The sequence below is a fragment of the Trachurus japonicus genome, chromosome 17 (assembly GCF_045865225.1).
Source record: "Trachurus japonicus isolate A0001 chromosome 17, Traja_1.0".
NCBI lineage: Eukaryota > Metazoa > Chordata > Actinopteri > Carangiformes > Carangidae > Trachurus > Trachurus japonicus.
In genome coordinates, this window is record NC_140923.1 from 26,656,137 (window position 1) to 26,679,201 (window position 23,065).

Genomic DNA, 23,065 nt, shown 5'->3' on the forward strand with positions numbered 1-23,065 from the left:
CTTTTTTTTGTTTTGTTGACTTTTACTAAAATCACTATTCACAGATTATAAAGTGAGATTGTTTTCAGAGCAAGTGCAGATATGGCAGATTATTTTGTTTTGAGATTAAAGGATTATTATTTTCATCATTATTTTTTCTGTTGAAAAAACAAAACAAAACAAAACACAGAAGTCATTGTGGAACTAGCTGGTGCTGTCATCCAAATCCACATCCTCTACTACAGTACCAAGGAGGCTGAAAGACTGAAACTCCCACTCAGGGCACTATTGGGAACTTTTACACTTGCACTATTGAGAGTGTCCTGAGCACCAGTTGGTTCGCAGGACATTTATTCCAACCGCTGCAGGGATTTTTAATGGTGGTGCGTGGCGCAGTGGTTAAGGCGGCCGCCCCATGTAGAGGCTACAGTCCTCAACGCAGGCGTCCCCGCTTCGAATCCCGCGTCGGGCAGACCTTTCCTGCATGTCATTCCCCCTCTCTCTGCCTATCTATACTGTGTGCTATCAAATAAAGGCAAACACGCCAAAAAAGAAAATAAATACTCTGTGCAACTGATTGTATAACTCTCTATAGAATTAGCACAAAAAAACTGTTAATTATACTGATTTATTTCATGTTAATTCAAGTTGAACGTGTGAATCACGAGCTGAAGACAGTAAATAATTGGTGGGGTGGGAATCATTTAATGAATATTTTACATACACCTAACATTATTATTGGTGAATAATAATAATAATAATAATTAGCAATATTATTTAAAAATAACATGGGTTTCTGGGAGACATGAAATTAACCCTTAATTCTAAAATGAACCATATACGTACACGCACCGTCAATAATACTTTTTACTGGTTGCCATTGCATTGTCAACAATAATATATTGCACTACTAGTTTCTATTTAATTCTATTTCTCCTGTTTTATGCCCTACTTATTTCACTTCAGTTTGTTGTATTTTATTTAAATTTTCTATTACCTCTACTTCTATTGTTTTTAATTATTTTATTTATATATTTATATTTATATATTTGCAGCTCATATGGGGAAAGGCTTTGCCAGCTAATGAAACTACAGATGAATTATTTTGGCATTATTTATGACATAAAATGGGTGCCGCTGACAGGAAACATTCTCAAAGTAGATCAGTGGAGGAGCATCATGATTGATGTTGATTTACTGCATGTCAGCCTGGCCAGCTCAACATCATCGAGGGGAAAAAGAATTCCCATATTCATAAAGGCATCTTACAGGATAACGTCAGCTTCTGAGGTGATTCAGCAGGTCAATGAACCTGACATCACGGTAAATTTACCACAGAATGACTTGAGACACAGACAATCCACCTTTTGAAGTCAGATGTTCATAAATACCTCACAAAAGTATTTAGTTATAAAACTACCTCATGTAAAAGAAACTCAAGTTTATAGAAAATCAATAGACAAAATCCATCAGAGGTGAATTTTTACAGGGACTTCAGAAAGAATGAAAAAAAGTGCTTTGTGAGTAACTTTAAAAAAGAAAAAAAAAAGAAAAAAGAAATGAGACACTTACCTATACATTGTGGTTCTGGAACCCATTCGCCATTTTCACATTTGCTGCTTCCCCACCAACCCTCCACAACTGGTTTATGTTGACTATCACAGGCATAGTATAGTGATGATTCTTGGTGATATTGTGCTGCATCAGGGGCAAAATAACCATCCTGCAGTGTGGGAGGCGCACAAGGCCTAGAATATGGTATTAGTGCTGAAACAGAGAGACATGAAAGAATTAAAAATCCTTAAAAGAAATAAATAATTAAAATGGCTACATGAGATGAAATTAGATGTCCTTACCATGTAGCCCTCCTGGAAACCAAATCAGAAGAATAAATCCAAAATAGATTGCAAACATTTTGTCAGGGATTCAAACACCAGAGAACAAACCACAGTAGAGACTTCAGTTGAAATGAGGATCTGTCAATAATTGTTGAGTGTGTTGGCCCAAAAAGATGTGATGTAAACACTCACTCCTCCTGTGGCTCTGATGCTGTGGAGCCTCCACACATAAAAATGCAGTGAGCACATATGTCCACCCAAATGTTTCATCCTATTTTGGTACATGAAAAATACTTTGACCACTTCTGGAATACAATCAACACCATGGTTGTTTAATGTGTATGTGTAATGTGCAATAGTTAGGGCTGTAAATGGCAATTTGATAATAATCTGTTAATGGAAATTTCACACTTTGTTACACATTTTTTCCTATATCAGACAATTTTCTTGTGTGGCCTTTGACCTGACCTGTATTTTGACAGTAACAGTTACCACTCAAAAGTTTTTGGCTTTTTTCTTATTGAGCATATTTTTCATACAATTTGTCATTGTTTTTGTAAATGCACAATACAGTTACCCCTTTACGGTACATTTTGAACAAATATAAAATGCGTGATTAATTTGTAATTAATAACTATTAATAACTATGGACTCTGGTGCAGTTATTCGCAATTAAATATTTTTAATTGACTGATGGACATTCGTAGTAACAATATAGAAATGAACCATCTGACTTATGACACTTTGTATGTTATTGGGTTACAATTGTATGATAACTCACAATATATGAATTATAAAAATGTGTTTTAAGAACCCGTAGTGAGCATCACAGGTTGTTTTTGTCAACATTGTGACTGCTGCAATGTAATGCTGGAAATTTGTGCTTTCACCTTTTTAATCGTCTGTTTCAACATCAACAGCAGCATCTCTGCCATGTTTGTTTATACCAAACATCAGTAACAATATTGATTTAGAGACCAGATTTCAAAACGATTTCCCGGACTTGCTGTGACCAGAGGACAGTGTTACCAAATACCACAACACAGTCACTCCAAAGGTCAGACTTTGGAGACAGGGAGACTTCTGTAAAAGATAAAGCTGAGTACTGTAATTGTAATTACTGTGAACTGTGATTTTGGTGATCGTGATGTGATGGTTTCATTTGTCTTTGACCTCCATGACAGTCTTGGATCACTATCAGTTGGCCCCTTGTGCGCTCTAAGCCACTTTAATCCAGGCAACTGCATGGAACAACTCTCAATGACCCGAGACACATGGACATAAAGTTCAGTTCAGTTCAGTTCAGTTCAAGTTTATTTATATAGCATGTTTAAAAACAACCATTGTTGACCAAAGTGTAATAATATCAAACACATTCAGACTCCAGCAGGGCCGTTGTATAGGGGAGAAAGGTGATGATAATTCTAGGGGCCCAGCGCCCAGTAGGGCCCACAAAAAACCCCAGTAGTCTAAATCTTTGTATGACTGAATTATTCTGCATATGACCCTGACGCCTAGGATCCACTGGCGTCAATGCGATTTCTTGCCGGACGCGACGCCTCCAAAAAAACGGACGCTTCGGTAGGCGGGAACACAGACCGGCGAGTTAACGGACAGTGGACAAGCAGACCCCCGCCCCCCCGAGCTGTTCTCTATCTCGCTCCCCATTGGACAGTGACCCTGCGTCGGACGCGTTCATTTGCATAAAGTTGAGCTCTGGTCAACTTTTGGACGCGCCGCAACTGCTCGAACGGACGCGCCGCCTACCCAGAATGCTTTGCGGGCGCGTCATTAACGGTTTGACGCGTCCCATAGAAAATGAACTGGCAGCCGCGTCGCGGCGGACGAAACGAACGCCAGTGGATCCCAGGCGTGACTAACACTCATAGTAATGCTGCATTGGCATCAAAACAAAGTAGCCTAAATAAAAAATGATAATATATACATAGTCTAAGAAAAAAAGTGGAAAATTCAGGGGCCCACTTTAGTATTCTTTCAGGGGCCCCAGATTTCCTAAGAACGGCCCTGGACTCCAGATCCATACACATGCACAAATAAACAGTTCCACAGCATACATAGCTGAGTTTCCCATATTAACCCACATTGAAGGCCAGCAAGAAAAAGTAGGTCTTGAGCAAAGACTTGAATTGCACAACATCTTCAGCAGATTTTATGTGTCTAGGAAGCTTGTTCCAGAGCCTGGGTGCTGCCACCGCAAAAGCTCTGTTACCTCTACTTTTGCATCTTGTTCTAGGGACCCCCAGGAGAAGCGTATTTGAAAACTTAAAAGGTCACATAAATAGGGTGGGGCTAGGCCATTTAAGATCTTAAAAACAAACAATAAAATCTTAAAATCAATCCTAAATTTAAGAGGAAGCCAGTACAGTGAGGCTAAAACTGGTGTGACATGGTCCCTTTTTCTCTTTCCTGTTAAAAGACGGGCAGCTGAGTTGAAGGCGGTGGAGGGATGACTGCCCCAGGCCAGCATACAGAGAGTTACAGTAGTCTAATCTTGATGTAATAAAAGGGATTAGGCATATCAAACAGACAGCATGTAACCACCAGGGGTCTCTTAATCTACACAACAATAAAGGGACAGGAGGAGAGTCTGATAATGGAAGTTGCTGCTTTCGATGTTCAGCAGTTATTAACGGCAGCTGAATTATCCACTCTACTCCATTGGCTTAAAACCTAAACAAATAAAGCGGTTTCTAGTTTTTAGGTCAGTGATTCTCTCAAACGGGAACCGGGCAGGATGTCTCCAGAGGCCGAGAACTGAGCTGCTGAACATTTGCTTGGCTTTTTTTCTCTGATATGTTGAGATAAAGGCATCTGGTGAATAAATCCTTCTTCTGGTTGAATATAGGCCTATTAACTAGATTTAAAAAGAAAAAAAAGGCAACCACAGTAAATCCATACACACAGAGGATATGATGTGACAGGTGACCAGACGTCACAGAGCGTCATGATATTGAAATTATCATATTTCTCTAGATTTGAGAATTGCTGTAATATTTGGGTCATGTCCTTCCTACCACAGTGCAAAGACAGGCACACTAGGCTGAATGGCTACTCTAAATGTGAATGTGGTTGTGGTTGTTTGTGTCTCTACGTCGGTCCTTTGATAGACTGTGACCTGGCCAAGGTGTAGCTACCCCGGCCGCATCCTGACCTATGTCAGCTGGGAATGGCTCGAGCTCTCCTGTGACCCAGCACCGATACAGTAAGCAGTTGGAAGTACACAACTAAAAAAATAAATAACATGGGCCAAGACATTTAAATGTGGAAAAGTTACTTTATATCTTTGAGGAGCTGCATGGTGAGACAGTAATACTGAACTGAAAAATTTAAAAAACTGAAAAATTCCTGTCATTTTCACATCATGACAGTGAAATGACACAAAATAGACAGCTTTCATCGGTATTTTGTTGTCTGAGTGAAAATGCTTATGCTTGCAGCAACAGTAGCCGCCACGTACATCAGTGTGCCCACTGTAAAGCTGCTCTCCAGAGAAAAGAGTCAAAAATAATTAATAATATAAAGCTACACACAGAGCATACACAATATTACAATTGTAACTGAAAAATGAATGTTTTGCAATTTGATTAAGATACATTAATAAATCATACAGAAACAAAATGTCTTATTTTCTTATGTCACATATTTGGATATTGTTTGTGCTAATGTCTTAGCTCTGTGTGCTACTTGCATGTGTTTCTAGCTGTAAATGGAATGGTAAATGGACTTGCACTTATATAGCGCTTTTCTAGTCACTAGGACCACTCAAAGCGCTTTACACTGTAATGGTCGCATTCACCCTTTCACACACATTCACACAAGCACTGTTCGCAGACAGGCTTTGGGAGATAATCATTCACACACATACACACAGGGCAGGTGCGGGTTCAGTGTCTTGCCCAAGGACACTTCGACATGCAGACAGGGGGAGCCGGGAATCGAACCACTGACCTTCCGGTTAGTGAACGACCCGCTCTAACACTTGAGCCACAGCCGCCTGTACTTTCTTCTCTTGCTCTCTCTCGCTCTTCTCCCTGTCTGCATGTTATGTCTGCATGCCATGAGCTTTTGTTATGCTGTATGTCAGACTTCTTACCTGTTTTACTTGTTATTATGAGCTTTTACTAGGTAGATTGTTATGTAAGTTGTGTTTTGAAAGTACTTAATTGTTGCCCCTTTTTTTTAGCTTTTAGGTTGCCTTTAACATCTGGCAGGGACAACAGACAAAAACTAGCCTTGTTGGCTAACTCTGGCCCACTTACAGTTTTTCCTTTTAACTCTGTTGATTAGTGGTGCACTGTCCCTATGAAATAAACTAATAAATGAAAATGAAATGAAAATGGGTTGTGAAAATAGTTCACTTAGGGACAGGGATAGTTCAACATTTTGGCAAATTCGCCAATTGCCATAATCCCTGTAGTTTTAGGAGTAGGTTTGTTAGCTTTAATTGTCGGTGCAAGCTGAGATAATAACAGAACATTATGAGACGGAGTTGTTTTCTAGGTAAATTCATGCAAAACCGCTGATGCGGGTTCCAGTTGGGAGCAGTTTTTCGACAAACAGTCTCTGCATTTGCCTCGAAAACAACTCTGTCTCATAACATTCCGTTATTATCTCATAGCGTGGTGAATGTGCAGGTCACAACTTGTTCACCAGAGCGTTTTGAAGTTGTTGGATTGTGTATTTGATGAGGGAAACCAAGAAATCCCATAATGAGCCTCCGTAGCGTAGCTCTGAGCAGCTTGCGGCTCTGCTCCGCCGTTCTAAAAATAGCTTGCACCGACAATTAAAGGTAATACCTAAGACTATTATGGCAATGGGCCAATTTGCCAAAATGTTGAACTATCCCTCGTTTCTCTTTCAGCAAAGTTTCTCATCTCCAGGCAGTAGAAGACAAGCAGATGTCGTTCTCTTTGATTGTTCCTCTCTTTCCCTGGATCTGTGGCTCCTGCTCCTCCTCCTCAAAAGTACAAACTACTCTGACCTCTTTGTTTGTGGCACCTTTGGTTTATGTACTTCACAGATTTCCGGTTCCTCAAACTGCATTTCACACCTCAGTGTTGCAAAGCTGCAGACAGATACTGTAACTTCCCACTGAAGCAACATAACAGCATTGCTCACAGCCTCAGAGATGTTTCTATGACTTTAACTGAACTTACAGTAACTAAGCTTCATTCAGTGTCCAGTTGGTGTCATGGCATCAACATCCTCTTAAAACTCTTTAACACCCAGGATCCGGCCGTACGCATTTATTAGAAGCAACATGACCCACAGGCCAGTGGATGTTAAGGGGCTAAAAAAGGCAGTGTGCGAGAATAAAGGCCTCGTAAGTACAATTTCATTCGTTTGTGTGATTTAGCTAAAGAAAACACAAATAATACAATCCTGAGACACATCTGTCATCGTATTTAGTTCTCTGGTGTTCGGGTCACCAGTGACCCGTTTTCAGGTTTTAAATGCATACAAGTACCACATGAATTTGTTTATAGCATCAAGGCTTTTTGACTTTGTCAGGAACCTCAATTAAAACAAAATAAAACAAAACATTTTTTTTCACAAAATTCTAAAATGCTCTGGTTAAAATTATGACATTTGTGGTGTTCGGGTCAATTTTGACCCGGTTATAACGGTAAGAACAATAATTAGAGTTCAAACTGAAATCATAAGTGCAAAACCAACCTTTTCATGGATAAAGAAGCCTAACAACATAACCAAAAGATGAGAACACCATACACCTAACACCATAGATGGTAGCAGAAAGCTGACAAGAGGAAGGTTCAATTGAAGCCAAGGGGTATACTGACAAAAAAAAGGCCTAGGGGACCACACCAAATATATTAATACCAATATTTTCATGGATAAGGAAGCCTAACAATGTAACCAAGAGAAAAACAAATTGGATGGGAAAAAAAATGTTTTTAGTGTATTTTACAGCTGATTTAAAACACGGGTCAAAACTGACCCGAACACCATAGATGGGCAGTAGAAAGCTAACACAAGACAAAGGTTAATTTGTACAAACTGCCTCCAGATTCCTTGTATCTCTTTTTATAAATTCATCCAGAAGCCTCAGAAGGAGCTATACTTAATCATGCTCTTTGTGGACGGAGCTGATAATGTGCTCATTACTCTTCATTTAGGAATCATTTAGGAATTAATCTGCCACTACAGCTGAAGAATAATTACTAGGGTTTCAACACTTAGACTACAACCAGGATACCCAGTCAGTCACATAGATTTGCTGGCTATCAGCAGCAGAGGAATAAACCCTTCATGCTGTGAAAATGTTCCACTGCTGCAAATATTCATATATGAAAAGTTAATGTGGACCTCAGAGCAAATTAACTATGGACTTTTTGAAGTTTTTTTTTTCCTCTAATCTTCGAAGAGCAGAATGGGAAAATCTTTGAGCTGTAGCTGTGAGCCTGCTGAGAAGTGAGGTTCATGACATGAATATTTATGATCATGGTGTGTAATATAATCTCTTCACTCCATTCTCACAAACACATGCGCACACACACTAAGGCAAACTGATGCAAGGACAGTCACAGAGTAATGAACAGAAATGAGTCTGAGAGTGGTTGGCGATCAGACCCGTCAACACAGGCTTCCTGCCAACACATGAATGTGACTTGGGTGGTAAATAACCTTCTGTGAAACTCAAAGCAGCGTTGAGGTGAAGAATGTGACCTGTAGCGGGAACGCACTTCAATAAATTGAAATAAAAAGACTAAAAAAAAGGAAGTAACACTGAGTCTCATTTCACTGCCACCCTAAACTGTCAAAAGGTTTCAGTGGGAGTGCCTTCGCCCACACGCTTTCAGTATCTCCAGAACAAAAAATAAACCCCAAACCTCGTCAGTAGAGAGCGGGAGTTTGCATTAGTACAACCACTTACACTGTGGTTACTGCGGTAACCAACAACATGAAAACTTAACATGCAAATGGGGCAAACTGTTTGGATTTGTCCTGCTTGTTGCTGATTTGGCCACAAACACAAAGGTCTGATCCAGACAGAGTAAACATAGTTCCGCTTTTCACTTTTAATCAGGGAAAACAACATTGGACTGGACATCGTTTGTTTTTCAGGACATTTTTGTAAATAATTATTTTATCAGATTTAATGCCTTGACTAAAACTTTTAGATTCCCATGTAGTCCTTTGCCATATTGACGCACATGTAGTAGTCACTTCAACATTATCGGCAGGTGCTGCCATTGCAAGATGGTCTTAAGGCTTGGTGAGGATGAAGAATGACTGAAACTGGGACAGTTATCTGTGAAATAAGACAAAAGTGGGCCAGGGGAATTAATGGTTGACCAATGGCCCCTTTTTTACATCCCAAAATCCTCAATGGTAATTTCTTGTAGATATTTATTCTGTCGAGATGAAATAAAAAGTAAAAAAAGACACACAAATAAAAGAAACAAGCAGCACACAAAGTGTTTGTTTCTCTGAGGCTTTATTGTCTATTTTCATGTGATGACTTAAAGCAATACTTTCCATAATTTCTCTCCTCTAGCACAACACCAACAAAGAAGAAAAAGAAGACTTTAACAAGGCCATTGCATGACCATTAGATGTGCTGATCCATCAAAAACTGAGCTGAGGACCTGGTTTCTTGACTGAGATCATTTTTATTGAGCCACAGCAGAGAAGCTTTCTAAAGTATTAAACCTCTTCCCAGCATCCTCCGCTCTGCTTGAAGAGTTTTGGCTCTGACAGGTTTTATCATATATGTACATTCAGATCACAAACACCCAAAATGAAAAGAAGAGAAGTGTGAAGGAAGTCTCTTCCCTCAAAGTCAGTGGCTGGTTTTCTTTTCATACTGAGACCTCATATTTCTCTCAGTCTGAAGGAATTGTTGGAGGAAGACCACTGCATAACGTGTCCCCCCCTGTCTTGGTAAAATTGGGATGGTGTGAGAAGATGGGATGGCATCTTATAAGAGAGGGGATACTTCTGCAAGAGTCGGGCCGTGGAGAGTTGGATTATCTGAGATTTAATTTGTGGGATTTTCGGATGGACCTTCTGATCTGGGCTCAGAACCTGAGGTGAGATTTGTGTTTTACCATGTATCTGATGAACAGGACAGAGAAAGGGAAGAATGGTTAGTTTTTGTGGAAAAAACAAAACAAACAGAAATTACAATCAGATCAAATCAAATCATGTGTGAACAGGAGATAGAAAGATGAATGTATATATTAAGGTCGATAAGGATAAATACCTGTCGAGGGTTTCCCAAAAACGCAGGAAGACGGGCCGGTCCAGATGGCGCCTGTGGCGACTCAGCTCCAGGACGGTCACGTCCCATTTCTGCACATTGGGGTCTGTCTTTGCCTCATCGTACTTCAAATGAAAGGCTCGAACTGCAGGAAAACATCCACACATTTACACAGATGAATCTGAGTTGAGTGCGAAAGTCAAACGCAAAAAAAATTGACTGCAGTGAATTTTTATTTACACCAACAAATATCTTTGTCTTGGAAAAACTTTAATCTTTTGTCTAGTGTTATTTACTCTAGGGTAGGATTGGGCATCGTTTGGATTTTAACGATTCCGATTCCGATTCTCTATTTCGATTCCTGTTATAAACAATTCTCCATTCCGATTCTTTGAGGTGCAGGTCAACAGGTCACAACTTATTTCACAGGATATTTTTTTATTTGACAAACTCTTCACACAGGCCATTTTTGCATGCATGCTTGGACTTCAAACATACATCTTGCACAGCTTGTAAGACCTCCAAAAGGCCTCCAAAAATAGATTTTGCCAACTATGGTATTCAATTAAAAGGGAGGGTCCCTAACTGTATAAAACTGAAACTTGGCAAGCAGTCTAACATACAAAGAGCTGCAGAACAGATGAATGTATATGGAACAACATAAAACAAACACTGGAGCAGTCATGATGACAAATCAAAAACAGTTTTTAAGAAGATAATCATGTCTGCCTTCTCAGGCTGAGGAGGCCTGTACACTAGTGACGCGTGGTGCGGGTCAAGAAATGTTTACTTTATTTGCAGGGCGGGTCATTAAAAAAACTGATGATGAAGTCCAGAGTGTGTTATCAGGGGCGCGCTGATGTTGACGGGAAAGCCGGCGGAGGTGTGAGGGAACCGGTGAGACGGCGGCTGGGCGCATCAGCAGTAGGGTTGTGCCGATTGGCGATCCAATCGTCTATCGGCGATTGGAAGGACGATCGGCGATGTTTTGTTTTCTTGGCGATTTTACACACACACATACTCGCTACTTTTTTATTGATCCAATGCGCAATCTGTTTGTTTTGTTTTAATGAAGCCGCTTCTCTGGCTGCTTCCAACAGACACTCTGTCATATGACAGTGTTTCACCAATCAAATGCAGCTACTGGCGACGTCCAATCAGACGGAGCCAGGTAGTCATATGACCGCACACAAAATCTCTGTGGTAAACAGGATGGCCACTCCGCCTCAAATTTGGGGAAACACGTTTAGCTGGTGTTGTTGTGGCTGTGACTAGGCTGCCGACGCCAGCGCTGTTACTGTAGCCTATGTTACAGCCCGACGAGGTGTTCCCTGATATGCCACAAATAAATTACGTCCGCCAGAATAGATTTTTCGGCTTTTGGCAACGCAATAGCGTTCCGTTCATTGATCATAGCGCTCTTTCTCACACAGACAGACAGAGAGAGAGAGAGAGAAGCGCGCATGCATGACAGCATGACAGCAGGGCACGGTAAAAGCGAAACTCATACGCCGACGCCCCCCCCCCCGTCGAACGAACACGTACGGAACGGCCGCCCCCCCCCGTACCCCGGCGATAGATAGGTCTATCGGCGATCTCCAGGGAGGGCGATTGGGACGATCTGAGAATGTCAAAATCGCCCAACACTAATCAGCAGAGCGGGGTTGGTTTCACTGAGAGCAGAGAGCAGACCGGGGAGAGTGAGAGGCGGCGGCCGCGGCTGCTGCTGCTGCTGCTGCTGCTGCTGCTGCTGCACTGTGACTCTCCCACTCCTCACGAGCTCGACAGTCAGTACGTTTACATGCAGAGCTTAATCGAGCTATGCTCAAAATTCGATTTTGGCGTCAAGTCGGACTTCTGTCCTTGTCTCAATATACATGCAACTGAGAAAATCGAATAACTGACGGGGTCCGCCCCCTCATGCGGCGTCACCCGTTGCTTCAGCAGGTTAATACGCCCCCCTGTCCTGTTGACTTTTCTGTCACCTCGTAAAAAACTGAATATAAACAACTTATAAGCTTAATAATAAATTCTCAACTGCAGTTCACGACCAGACGCGCCAGCCTGGGCTGGATGCGCGCTGAGAATAGGATACGGGCTTCCTTTCTCTCTCTCTCTCTCTCTCTCTCTCTCTCTTTTTTTAAAAAATAAAACACTCTTGCTGGTCGCGCTGTGTGAAATGCATTGAATCGACGCTGATGTTGGGTTTTTTTCTTTACTTTGCCGGGTTCGGGCGGCTTCTCTGCTCCACTTTGTGCGGTTGTGGAGCATGCGCACATGCATTGTCCAGTTATACTCCGACTAAGGTGTATACATGACGGAGAAAATCGAATTCCAATCGCATTATCTGGGTGTCTTAATCGGAGTTCTCAACTCCGATTTCAGTCGGACTAAGGTGTTTACATGCACTTCAGTTGTCCAGTTATAGTCAGATTAAGGCAATAATTCGTTTTTTTCAAGTGTCATGTAAACGTACTGACTGACAAGTTACCGGCAACACAGCGCCTCTGTCCGCCCTTTCAAAGTAAAAAGCCGCTATCTGACGTTTAATAGCGGCAGGGAGGGTTGTGAAAATAGATGCGGTGGTGCGGGGCGGGTCAAATTACTTCAAACAAACAAACAAACTAGTGTGGACATTTAGGAACCGAAAAAAAGGATCGAAATTCAAACAACTTCTTAGCGATACCGGAACCGGACGTTAGGAACTGGTTCCTATTTGGAACCGTTTTTCGGTGCCCAACCCTACTCTAGGGTAGAAATTAATGATTATTTTACAGCTGATTAATCAGCTGAGTGTTGCTCTATAAAATGTTGCGTTCATGAAATCTGTAATTTTTCTACTTCCAATGAGCTGATTATCTTAGATGTTAAACAAGATAGTTCAACATTTTGGTCATTTTGGTTTTTAGTCATAGCAGTAGGTTTGTTACCTTTAATTGTCGGTGCAAGCTATTTTTAGAACAGTGGAGCAGAGCCGCAAGCTGCTCAAATGGAATGTTACCAGACGGAGTTGTTTTCAAGGAAAATACAGACTGGTTGCTGGAAAAACGCGCATCAGCGGTTTTGCATGAATTTACCTCTAAAACAACTCAGTCTCGTAACGTTCCGTTATTATCTCATAGCGTGGTGAATGTGCGTGAAGAAATCCCATTAGCCTCCGTAGTGTAGCTCTGAGCAGCTTGTGGCTGCGCTCCACCGTTCTTAAAATAGTTTACACCGACAATTAAAGGTAACGAACCTCACTGCTATGACTATAGCGATTATGTCAATGGGCCAATTTGCAAAAATGTTGAACTATCCCTTTAACATATCAGAAAAGTCATTCAATTATCCAGGTCCACTGCTTTCTGCCAGCAGCAGTGAACCGATCAATTCTCACTTGAATGTTGAACTACTGCAGCTCTTCTGTAAAAATTAGCGACCACAAGTTGATGGCGAGCTATAAAGGTGGTACCTGGCCTGGCCTAATAAAAGTGTGTATTTCTCACTTTTGGCGAAAATGTCGACAGGGGATCCATCAGGCAGCAGCCACGGCCAGCCTTTGAACTGCCAAGCAGGACCCTGCACAAACACGGCCACCACTCGATCCCTGCCAGAGGAAACATCCAAAGGTCGACATTGTGAAGCCAGAGAGAGAGACTGGTGTGTTACAGAATTATGAACATTTCAAAAAACAAGCAGTTTATGCACTGAGTGTTTTGTACCAACTAGAAATCCGGATGTATCCCCACAAACAGGCTGCATGAGTCATGTTTGTCAAACTGTAATGACTCAACCTCACAGATGCCAATGTCAACGGCCATATCATACGATAAGCGATCAGGCAAATGGTTGTTTCATGCTCCGACTTAAGTGAACAACTGCAACTGGCTTCGTCCCCTCGACAGAAGGCTCCTGTGTGGTGGTAAAATGTGAACAAAACACAAATTAAATCTCACCAGTCCTGTGGAGCCAGTTTGAGCGGCTGATCGATGATGCGGTACGGCACGGTGACACTCAGCGTCGTGCCGCCCGGCTGGATTTGGTCTTTGCGCCTCTGAAGCAGAACTTCATTGTCACGTTGAATGCCTCCCTTCTTCTTCTCTTCTGATGTGAGGAACCTGGCACGGTTCAGACAAAATTTCAATATTCTCATTTCCATGTTATGGAAACATTATGGAGTTTCATTTCGCCAGTGTCACTCTCTCTCTCACACACACCACACACACACCCACACACACACACACACGAATATTCAGTTGGCTAACATTAGCATTAGCATACTGCTTTAAACCTACTCTGTCGGGAGGCCCTAGTAGGGCCGGCCCCTCAACCACTCAGGAACCTCCAGACCAAAATAGATTTGATTGTTAAAAGGTACCAGGAGCTGTAGACTTGTTTTCAAAACAAATCCTGCCTACCCCAGCTTTTATATCCCTATTGTTGTTGTTGTTGTTGTTGTTGTTCACAGATTCACTACTAGATCCTGTACAACAGGAATCAGTGGAATTAAATTGAATGCAATTCTTTGAGCTGCCTGGAATAGACCTGAAAACGGATGCGAGCTGGTGAGGAAATCACGCTCCTGTGGTGGGAATGAAACTGTGCGGTGAGGAGGCAGTGAAAGCACCGTGCCACAAAGTGCCACCAGCCACCAGCCTCACTGCACAATACCCCACCATTGCACATGCATATTACACACACACATCTACAGATGTTACTGGTTCAAAATTGCGGACTTCACGCGTGGTCCACGCGAGACGGCACAAGACTCAGGCATTTTTTTTCTTTGGCGAGACAAGAGGTTTTAATGAAAAGCCTCAATGTGCCAAAACAACCACCAGGTGGCATCTGTGAGAACGGAGGGCGACAGGCGGATGACTCAGTGATCTGTGCAGTAATCCACAGCTTAAACTCTAGGCTATTAAACTAGAACTAACTACTGTATACCCTGCCTAAATCACAGAAACTATTGTAGGCCTACGGAAAGTAAAATGTTAGGTGCGGTAGTTTTTTTGTGATCAAAAGTTGTATTGTGTGTTTCATGCAATAATAATATGACCTAACAACAGATGAATTCGTACATAAACTGGTCCTAAACTATGCAATGTCATAGTTTTGAAGTTTAGAGGCAAAACAGGTTGAAGTGTCAGTAGTCGCTGCAGCTGTTTCAAATGTCCCTCACGCCACCGTGCGTAGTGATTGTGGTCACATAGCGCGATCAATATCTGTATATAAATCACCAAATTAATAGCCTAACTGTTTTGCAATGAACAACAACCGATTTGAATGAACAACATGTATTTTTAATAAACACCACATATTTTTAATGTTCGTGTTTATGACATGAATCAACAGATATTCAGCAAAGTGAGGGGAAAATGCCGAGGGTAAAATGACAATATGTTCAACTGTGTCTCCATAAACATGACTTAGGACAGGGAAATAAGTAAATGAAATGAAAATGCAGTCATCCAACAACTCGTACAGAAGAAGAAAGGCGAGTTTAATCGAAATGCGGATCTTGACAATTACGCACGGGACAAAAATATTTATTTGACCTATTTATATTGTGAGAAATTATGTGACATTTTGGCAATAACGAGTACACTAGTATGAAAATCGCTACAGTTGAACTGGTCTGGTTTTTAGCTGCTCAATCTCATTGTTTCAAAGAAAAGGGATTGATTTTTATAACGAAATGAAACGAAAACAATATTATATTGATACATTGTTGTAAAAAAAATCCAAAAGAAACGAAAATGAACTAAAGAAAATAACTTTCACACACACAATTAAACAGTGCGATTGGTTGAAAGTTGATAATTAGCCATGTGCTTATAAGCTGATTGGCCGAAACCAAGAACAAAGCCGCGTGAATGGCCAATCGCCATGTGTTAACGGCCGACATGTAAATCAGCTGTTTCGATGGGCGTTATATGAATAGAGATGTTAATGTGTCTCACAAGGTACTTTGCACAAGAAAAACAGCCAGCTGGAAGAATGTGTTGCCTAAATCTTTTACTGTGTGGGAGATCTCCACCAACGTAGCCGGGGAGAAAGCAAGTGGGACTGTTCTGCCCAGTCTCTGAGCAGCGCACGTTTCACAGATAAGCTTCATAACGGGAGTAGCCTAATGTCAGTAGTTTCTGTTTAAAACATGCTGTTTCAACCGCCCCTCCTCTGTGTCTCAAACGACCCGCATAGGTGGGACGTTTGAGACAAATAACAACATACGTTTAAAGTTATAAAACAGCGCGATCATCCAACATATGTGTTAAATTATAGCCTATGTAACTAAGAGAATAGACATGTGAGTTGTTGATCACATGATAAAAATGTTTGTTTACATAACGTCAAGGGCAGAGTCAAGGCAGCAGATAAATCACAAAACATCAACGCGTCCGTGAGCGCAGCGCACCTCATTTTCTCCTGTGAAGAAGAAGAGAAAAAAGAACCCCATGGTCCGACCTGACCCAGTTATTGAATGTTTAGGTTTATTTAGAAGAAGTCTGATTATGACTGCTGCTCTGGATCAGATTATTTGCTCATAATTCGGGTTATTTTCAAACAGTGGCCAAACAACAGATCAATTAATTATTATAGACTATATTTTCCATTTTTGCTAAGCGGTTTGTTCTGAATTAAATAAAAGCCTGTCCCATACAGCCGCGTGTGTTACGCCGTGTTTTGTTGATGCTATCATCTTTGCCTTGCGCAGATGATCCTTCATAATTAAAAATAAAAAGTCCAGGCCGGCTGCATGGCTGACGGTGTCACCACTCTCATTATCACTGGCTGTTTGTGTTGTCTGTCAAAAAATGGATGAATGAAACCTATCGACTTTGTATCGGCCGCGTCTTCTATCGAGGGAAAGTTATTTATCCTATGTTTTATCGCCCAGCCCCAAAGTGACACAGACCCGTTCATTCACAAGAAATCATCCAGCTGCACTCTCAAACAAGGTGCGGAGTGAGAAATCTGCGGCACTACTGCACAGTACTGTAGTTGGCTCATTTTACATGCCAGGTGGTGAACCGGACTACAGCGGCGAGAGATTTATGACGTTACGTACAGTAATTCAATAATCAATATTAACTAGGGCGAGTATGGTGTCTGCTTATTTCCAGCATGTCACTGTCTGTTTACAAAATCACCATCTAGCTTATTCCTAAAGTTTGTGAAGTGTGTGTGGAGCGGTCAAGCGTACCTGCTGACAGATGTGCAGCTGACAGCCATGACATCACCAAACCTGAGCCACCAGCTGATCCTCCCTCGCGCACGTACTGAGGACGGGACAAAGTCTCCTGGATATTATTTTTTCTTTTCCTTTATTCATTTCTAACTGGCTCGTTTTGCCAGTAAAAACCATAACTTGTGAGAAAAAGAAGAGACACAGAAAACAACAAAATGGAAACATTGTAATAACTCCTGTGGCCACAGCTGGCCCGAGTGGTCTATAACAGCTGTCTTTATGAAGCGAGCACAGTCACGGACTGAGACAAAGTTATTTAGCTACATAAAGTCCAAACGTCTGTCTAAGCAGACGTTGACCTTAAGCATTGTTCCTATTATTAAAACATGAATGACAAGAATAAGAGGTGAAAAGTAGCCACTGCAGACTGATGCGCCACAGACCTGAGTGCTCATACTGTAAACTGTTACTTCGGCTTTTACAAAGGCTGATTTTCTGCTTGATCCATGATGATTAATTTACCTACAGAAAAACTAAATGCATGGTAAAAGTAACATTACTAATATTTTAGAGATCTCAAATTCACAAGTTATGTTTTCTATTATTAAAATTCTGATTAAAAATTGGGTCAGGTCGGACCACGGGCTTCTTTTATTTTTTTATTTTTGCCGTGGTCCAGCTGAGAGACTGCTCGTGAGTCCGGCTGCATCAGGTCCAGGCTTCAACACCTGGATCGGACCGGGTCGGGTCGTTGAGAACCTAGCAGTTTATAGAAACTGCTCAAACAGGCTTTAAGAGGTGTATTCACAACATTTTATTTACTTAAACCTGCAGCCAGACCAGCACAGGAGACCGGAGTATAGGGCTTTCTTTTTTTTCTCTTCTTTTTTTTGAGAAGTTACGGTAGGCATGACGGTCTGGGAGATGCTGGAGGAGGGGGATTACGCATGCATTGTGCTGGTATTACGCATCACGACCGGACACTACAAATGACTATTGCACCGACAGTGAGTGTGTAAATCTATGCCCCGTAACAACCCAACCTCCATGGCCCCCCCACCTCTAAAATGAATCCGGCGCCGCTGGTCTACTGTAGCTGCCGTCGTTACATTTTGTCATTGAAAAACTAGGCTACTATATTATTTACTGTCTGCAGCTAGTTCTCCTTTCATCCTCTTGTATTCTGTATCATGAACAGCGCCACTCCTAATCTCGGCTACATTGTGTGACTGTCAGCATTGTCCCCAAAACGTCTGAGCAGTATTTAGTACGGTGCTGCCACCTAGAGGAAAACAGTTGTGGTGAAAAGACACGCGTTCACACGATCCTGCATTGCAGGAGAAACCCCGCAATTTTGAACCAGTAACATCTGTATTTTTTTAAAGTTGTATTTTTGAGAAACTCTTCTCAAACAACTGCAGCAGAGGAAAAAAAAGTGGCTCAATTTTCTGTATCAGTAAAATGTGTTTAAAAATAAAGAAAGTTCACTTGGTGTAATGACACTTACCTTCTGATGAATGATTTCTACAAATACTAAAAGGAAGGATTTTGTTAAAGCGCAATGGGCAGTTAAACTTACTTAAGATCCTGCAGAAGATCCTTTGCATTAAGCATTGTGATGAGTGAGGTGGTGGCAGCAGGGATGATGATGATGGGCGTCCGGGACCCTGAGAGAAAAACATTATAAAAACATCTTTAAAAAACCGGGTCAACTGTCAGACAGAGAATCAAGTACAGGCAGTAACAGGAAATAACACAGGGTCACCACTATTGAAAGAAATAGTGTTATTCTACACGAAATAGGCTGTTTGCCGCATTTTATATTTATGCCATAAATACATAATGGGGTTAGGTAACGTACCTTTCTTCTGGTTTGGTGGAGGTCTGGCTTGTGAAACTGGGGGGAAAAAGACAATAAAAATTCATGAGCACAGTCACACGTTGATACAGTCACACGTTCTCACAAAGAGCAGACAATGATTCTTCATTAAAATCCTTGTTGCAGTATTTATTGTAACTTAGAACACGGCTCTCTTGAATACTCGATTCTGATTGGTCAATCACCAATATTCTGCGGTGTTTATTTCTCGATAGACCACCGCTGAGCGGACCGTTGCTAGGGACTCCATAGCAACGGCCGGCTCTGCATGTCCGGTCACGGCCGCTGTTTTGCTGAGCCTCCTCCCGTTCGTGCATTTGAAGCCTTTGATAATCAAACAGTGGATCGATGGATTACCATACACGTTACGTGTATTTTGTGTAGTCCTATCTGTCATAAACAAGAGATTATGGGGTGCGTTTGTGTCGCGGAGCTACAGAGGAGAGGAGCTGTGACACGGTCAGAGGTTCTGATGCAAGTTTACTTTTCAGCCACGATGTGGAAATAACTTAGGAGCCTCCACTCTCCCTGTAACAGGTTACAAGTCGTTTATCAACATCACTATTAGTCCGAAGCTATTTAATGACGGTAAAAATGAAACATAAAGTAAATATCCTGCATAGTTTCTCTTTTCTGTGCTGCGCTGGTCAGAGCGGCGTCCCGAGCAACGGTCTAATTTTACATGAATAAAATCTCTTTATATCATTATTTTGTGTTACATTATTGAATGATTTAGTTGTAGGCCGTGTTCTAAGCGGGATAATGTATAGTTGGTCGGTTGTTATGGAGAAATAAACCCCTTCATGTTGTATGGAACCCCTCCGCTTCGCGTCGGGGTTCCATACAACCTGTCGGGGTTTATTTCTCCATAACAACCTCCGAACGATACATTATCCCTTACATAATTGTATCAATGTTACATTGTTGTAATAGGATTTGGCTGACGGGCTCCACTGACTAATCTAAGTTATATACATGTATGTAAATAAAAGGATAAAACCAAAGATATAAAATTGTTAATTAAATGTCCATCTTATCTTAAATGTCCACTCCTTTGTCTATCTAGTCGAGTCCCTCTTTTAATATCTACCACAGCTGTGTGGAACAAGTGGCACAAAGTCAGCCAGTCAGGTCATCACTCAAAACACACTGACTGAAGCTGCTTTGTTGTACTCGCCACTTAATTAAAAGAAAAAGAAAAAAAACCTGTGGATGGGCACACTGGGTCAGTGTTCGTAGAAGAGTCACACGTCTGTTTGACTTCTTGGTAAACAAACGTTCCTTTCACAGAAGCAGTTTCATTTCATCCGGAAATAATGTGCAAATCTATCTTATATGGTCATGGTTAAATATGGCAAGTCGATTTCACAGATGTTTCGCAGGAAAGTGCCAGTATAGCTACATCAAGGGTTGAGCATATCACAGTCGATCGATGTTGTATCTGTTGTATTTATTCTTCCTGCAAAAAGGTTAACCTTAAAAATCACACCGTGTCTAAATCTTCGTGGACATTTTGAGGACAGAAGATAATAAGATCAACAAAGGAAATCCCTAAAAGCAACAAAAGCTCAGATGTAGCAGCCTCTACAGTAGAAACTGTTTTTGTCAGGGGAAAAAAAGGGAACTGAAACAACAAATGAGAAGAAAAGTTTTGCTGTTGAAGCGTGAGCTGTTGTTTTTCATCCAATGGGATTTCCCCTGGTCTTCCAATAATGAAGAAGAATGCATGAAATCGACAGATGATGGGAATGGATGACTGATGCCACGGCAACATGAGAGGAACAATTCAGAGAATCTGATTTCAGACCCATTCAAACACAAAGCACCAAGAAAACCCAGTGAGGGAGAAATCCAGTTAACCGGCCATGTACAACCTTAACCGGCTGTCACAGTCATAGAACAGCACTGACACATTTTATTACGTGTGACCTCAGAAGGAGTCAATCTGTCACCTCTTCCCGTCTTGGCATCCTCTGTTGCTAAATAATCTTCTCTGCGAAATTTACCTCGTTTAAATTTATAAAGATTCTTATCACTTCCTCTTTCAAACAAACAACATCTGCAATCAAATACAGGAAGTTTTTTTTAAACAAATTTGAATCAGGCAACTTTCTCTAAAACACCATCAGGAGAAATATTACAAACTAGGTAACTTTTTTCAGGCCTGATATATTAGTAATCAAGGAAATGGATAGCCGATGTTTAGAACTGATAATTGTTTGCAGTAAAAATGAACATTTTGATGACAAAATTTAGAATATCACACCTGGAATTAGGCTGATTACAGTGTACTGTTTGCTTGTCTGTTTGTTTTTGTACACTGTGAATATCTGAGATAAAAAGACCATACATTTTTGTAGAATAAAAAACTCAAACACAGATCTTGGTTCAGTGGGGGCTGTGGGCGGGACATTGTTACACAGCCGAGACTGGTGACTTCAGGCAGAGAGACAGCTGCATCAGGGCCACAGGAGAGTGTTTTAAAATAAGTTCATTATAATGATGATTGATGTTGATTATCGTAAAAATGCAGAATATAAGCCGATATTATCGGCGATTGCAGGTAAGACCTCTATTATCCTCATGAATGTGTGTAAATACTGATTGAAACACCGACCTGGACGAGGGACAGGCTGCAGGGCTGGAGTCTGGGCCTTCCGGGCAGATGCTCCCTCCTGGAAAATGAAACCCAAGCTCAAAGTTATACACGTTAACATACCATACTGTGAGTCTGTGTTGATTGAAGACAGTTACAGCATTAATCCATCTTCAAACGACACTGTCATTCATGAGCAGCAACAAAATGCAACACACGTTATAAATTGGCGAGTCATATTAGCTGCGCCTTTTACAACACTGATGTGAGGTAACTTGATTGCAGGACAATCACTGTTGGCTATTGTAAGGACTGTGTGCGCTCTTTGCAACCCAGTGTACGTATTCAGTGAGGGGGGTAAAAGAGGCATTGCTCAGTAACACCACTGTAAAAACCCCAAAACTGTGCTCTCCTTTTTGTTATTATTTTTGATCTATCAATGTTTCTTTTGATTCACTGATTTATTATTTTGTCTATAAAAAGTTGAGGTTTAAATTCTTTGTCCTGTCTAATTAACAGTATAAAACCTACAAGGTCCTCAATTTGCAGGATTTGACAAATTTTTTGCCTTTAATTTTCTGATCATCAGCTAAGGGAGTAATCATCTAAATGTAATTTACACTGAAAGAAACTGCTGTTTTAGCAACAAAAATGAACATATTAATTCTTGCTATACATTTCATTGATTATCTATTGCTGGAAGAAAAACAATGCGAACAAACACAGCAGCATTTCATGTACCATGTGCTGTAACGTGTGAGCGACGCTGCTCTAATCCTATTGATTAAGACAGTCCAGGAGGATTTCATGCACTCTCCGATACCGCTACACCATTCTGAGATGATGTCGGATGTTGCCGTATTCAAAGAATGTGTCAGCGAAATCATTAGCAGCCTCTTAATATTGATAAGCGTGTGAAATTTTACAGCAGAGCTCATAATCTGGCAGCAGTGGTAAACAAACTTGACCACAGCAGCGTCTCCTCTCTGGGAACGTCACTTATAGTGATGAATCTAGATCGCAGCAGAGAGAGGAGGGTGGAGAGACAATCGATAATCACTAATGTCTGTGTTCTTCACACAGCTTCACTCAGTGTTTTCAAGTTAGGAACAGTACATTTGTTTATTTACTGTAGCAGCAGCTGCTGTACTGTCAGCTACTTTCAGATTAACTGGTGTCAATTTGGTGTGAGCTGCGAGGTCACATGCACTTAGTTTATTATCTATATAATAATATCTATTTATTGCAAGTTGCATTTTTATTGCAATATCAAACCAAGTTGTTACATATTTTCTTCATACACACAGGCTTAACCTACAGTCCCTTATCCTTGCCCAAACCTAAGAATCCTGAT

At 41.2% G+C, this 23,065-nt stretch overlaps 2 protein-coding genes across 2 annotated transcripts in view; both read right to left on the bottom strand.

Moving 5' to 3' along the window:
* The window catches only part of LOC146970786 (complement factor H-related protein 2-like), a 43,005-nt gene extending 40,945 nt beyond the window's left edge, over nt 1-2,060 (bottom strand). Inside the window, exon 1 of the mRNA XM_085804483.1 lies at nt 1,836-2,060. Coding sequence (XP_085660609.1) covers nt 1,836-1,893 — 58 coding nt within the window. The 5' untranslated portion in view covers nt 1,894-2,060. The remainder of the gene's footprint in view (nt 1-1,835) is intronic.
* A 7,566-nt stretch (nt 2,061-9,626) lies between these two features.
* cdc73 (cell division cycle 73, Paf1/RNA polymerase II complex component, homolog (S. cerevisiae)) overlaps nt 9,627-23,065 on the bottom strand; it is a 38,865-nt gene continuing 25,426 nt past the window's right edge. The window contains exons 11-17 of the mRNA XM_085804497.1: nt 21,733-21,790; nt 19,098-19,133; nt 18,816-18,903; nt 14,001-14,162; nt 13,551-13,651; nt 10,066-10,207; nt 9,627-9,917 (exon numbers count right to left, since the gene is read on the bottom strand). Of these exons, the coding sequence (XP_085660623.1) occupies nt 9,881-9,917; nt 10,066-10,207; nt 13,551-13,651; nt 14,001-14,162; nt 18,816-18,903; nt 19,098-19,133; nt 21,733-21,790 (624 nt within the window). The 3' untranslated portion in view covers nt 9,627-9,880. The remainder of the gene's footprint in view (nt 9,918-10,065; nt 10,208-13,550; nt 13,652-14,000; nt 14,163-18,815; nt 18,904-19,097; nt 19,134-21,732; nt 21,791-23,065) is intronic.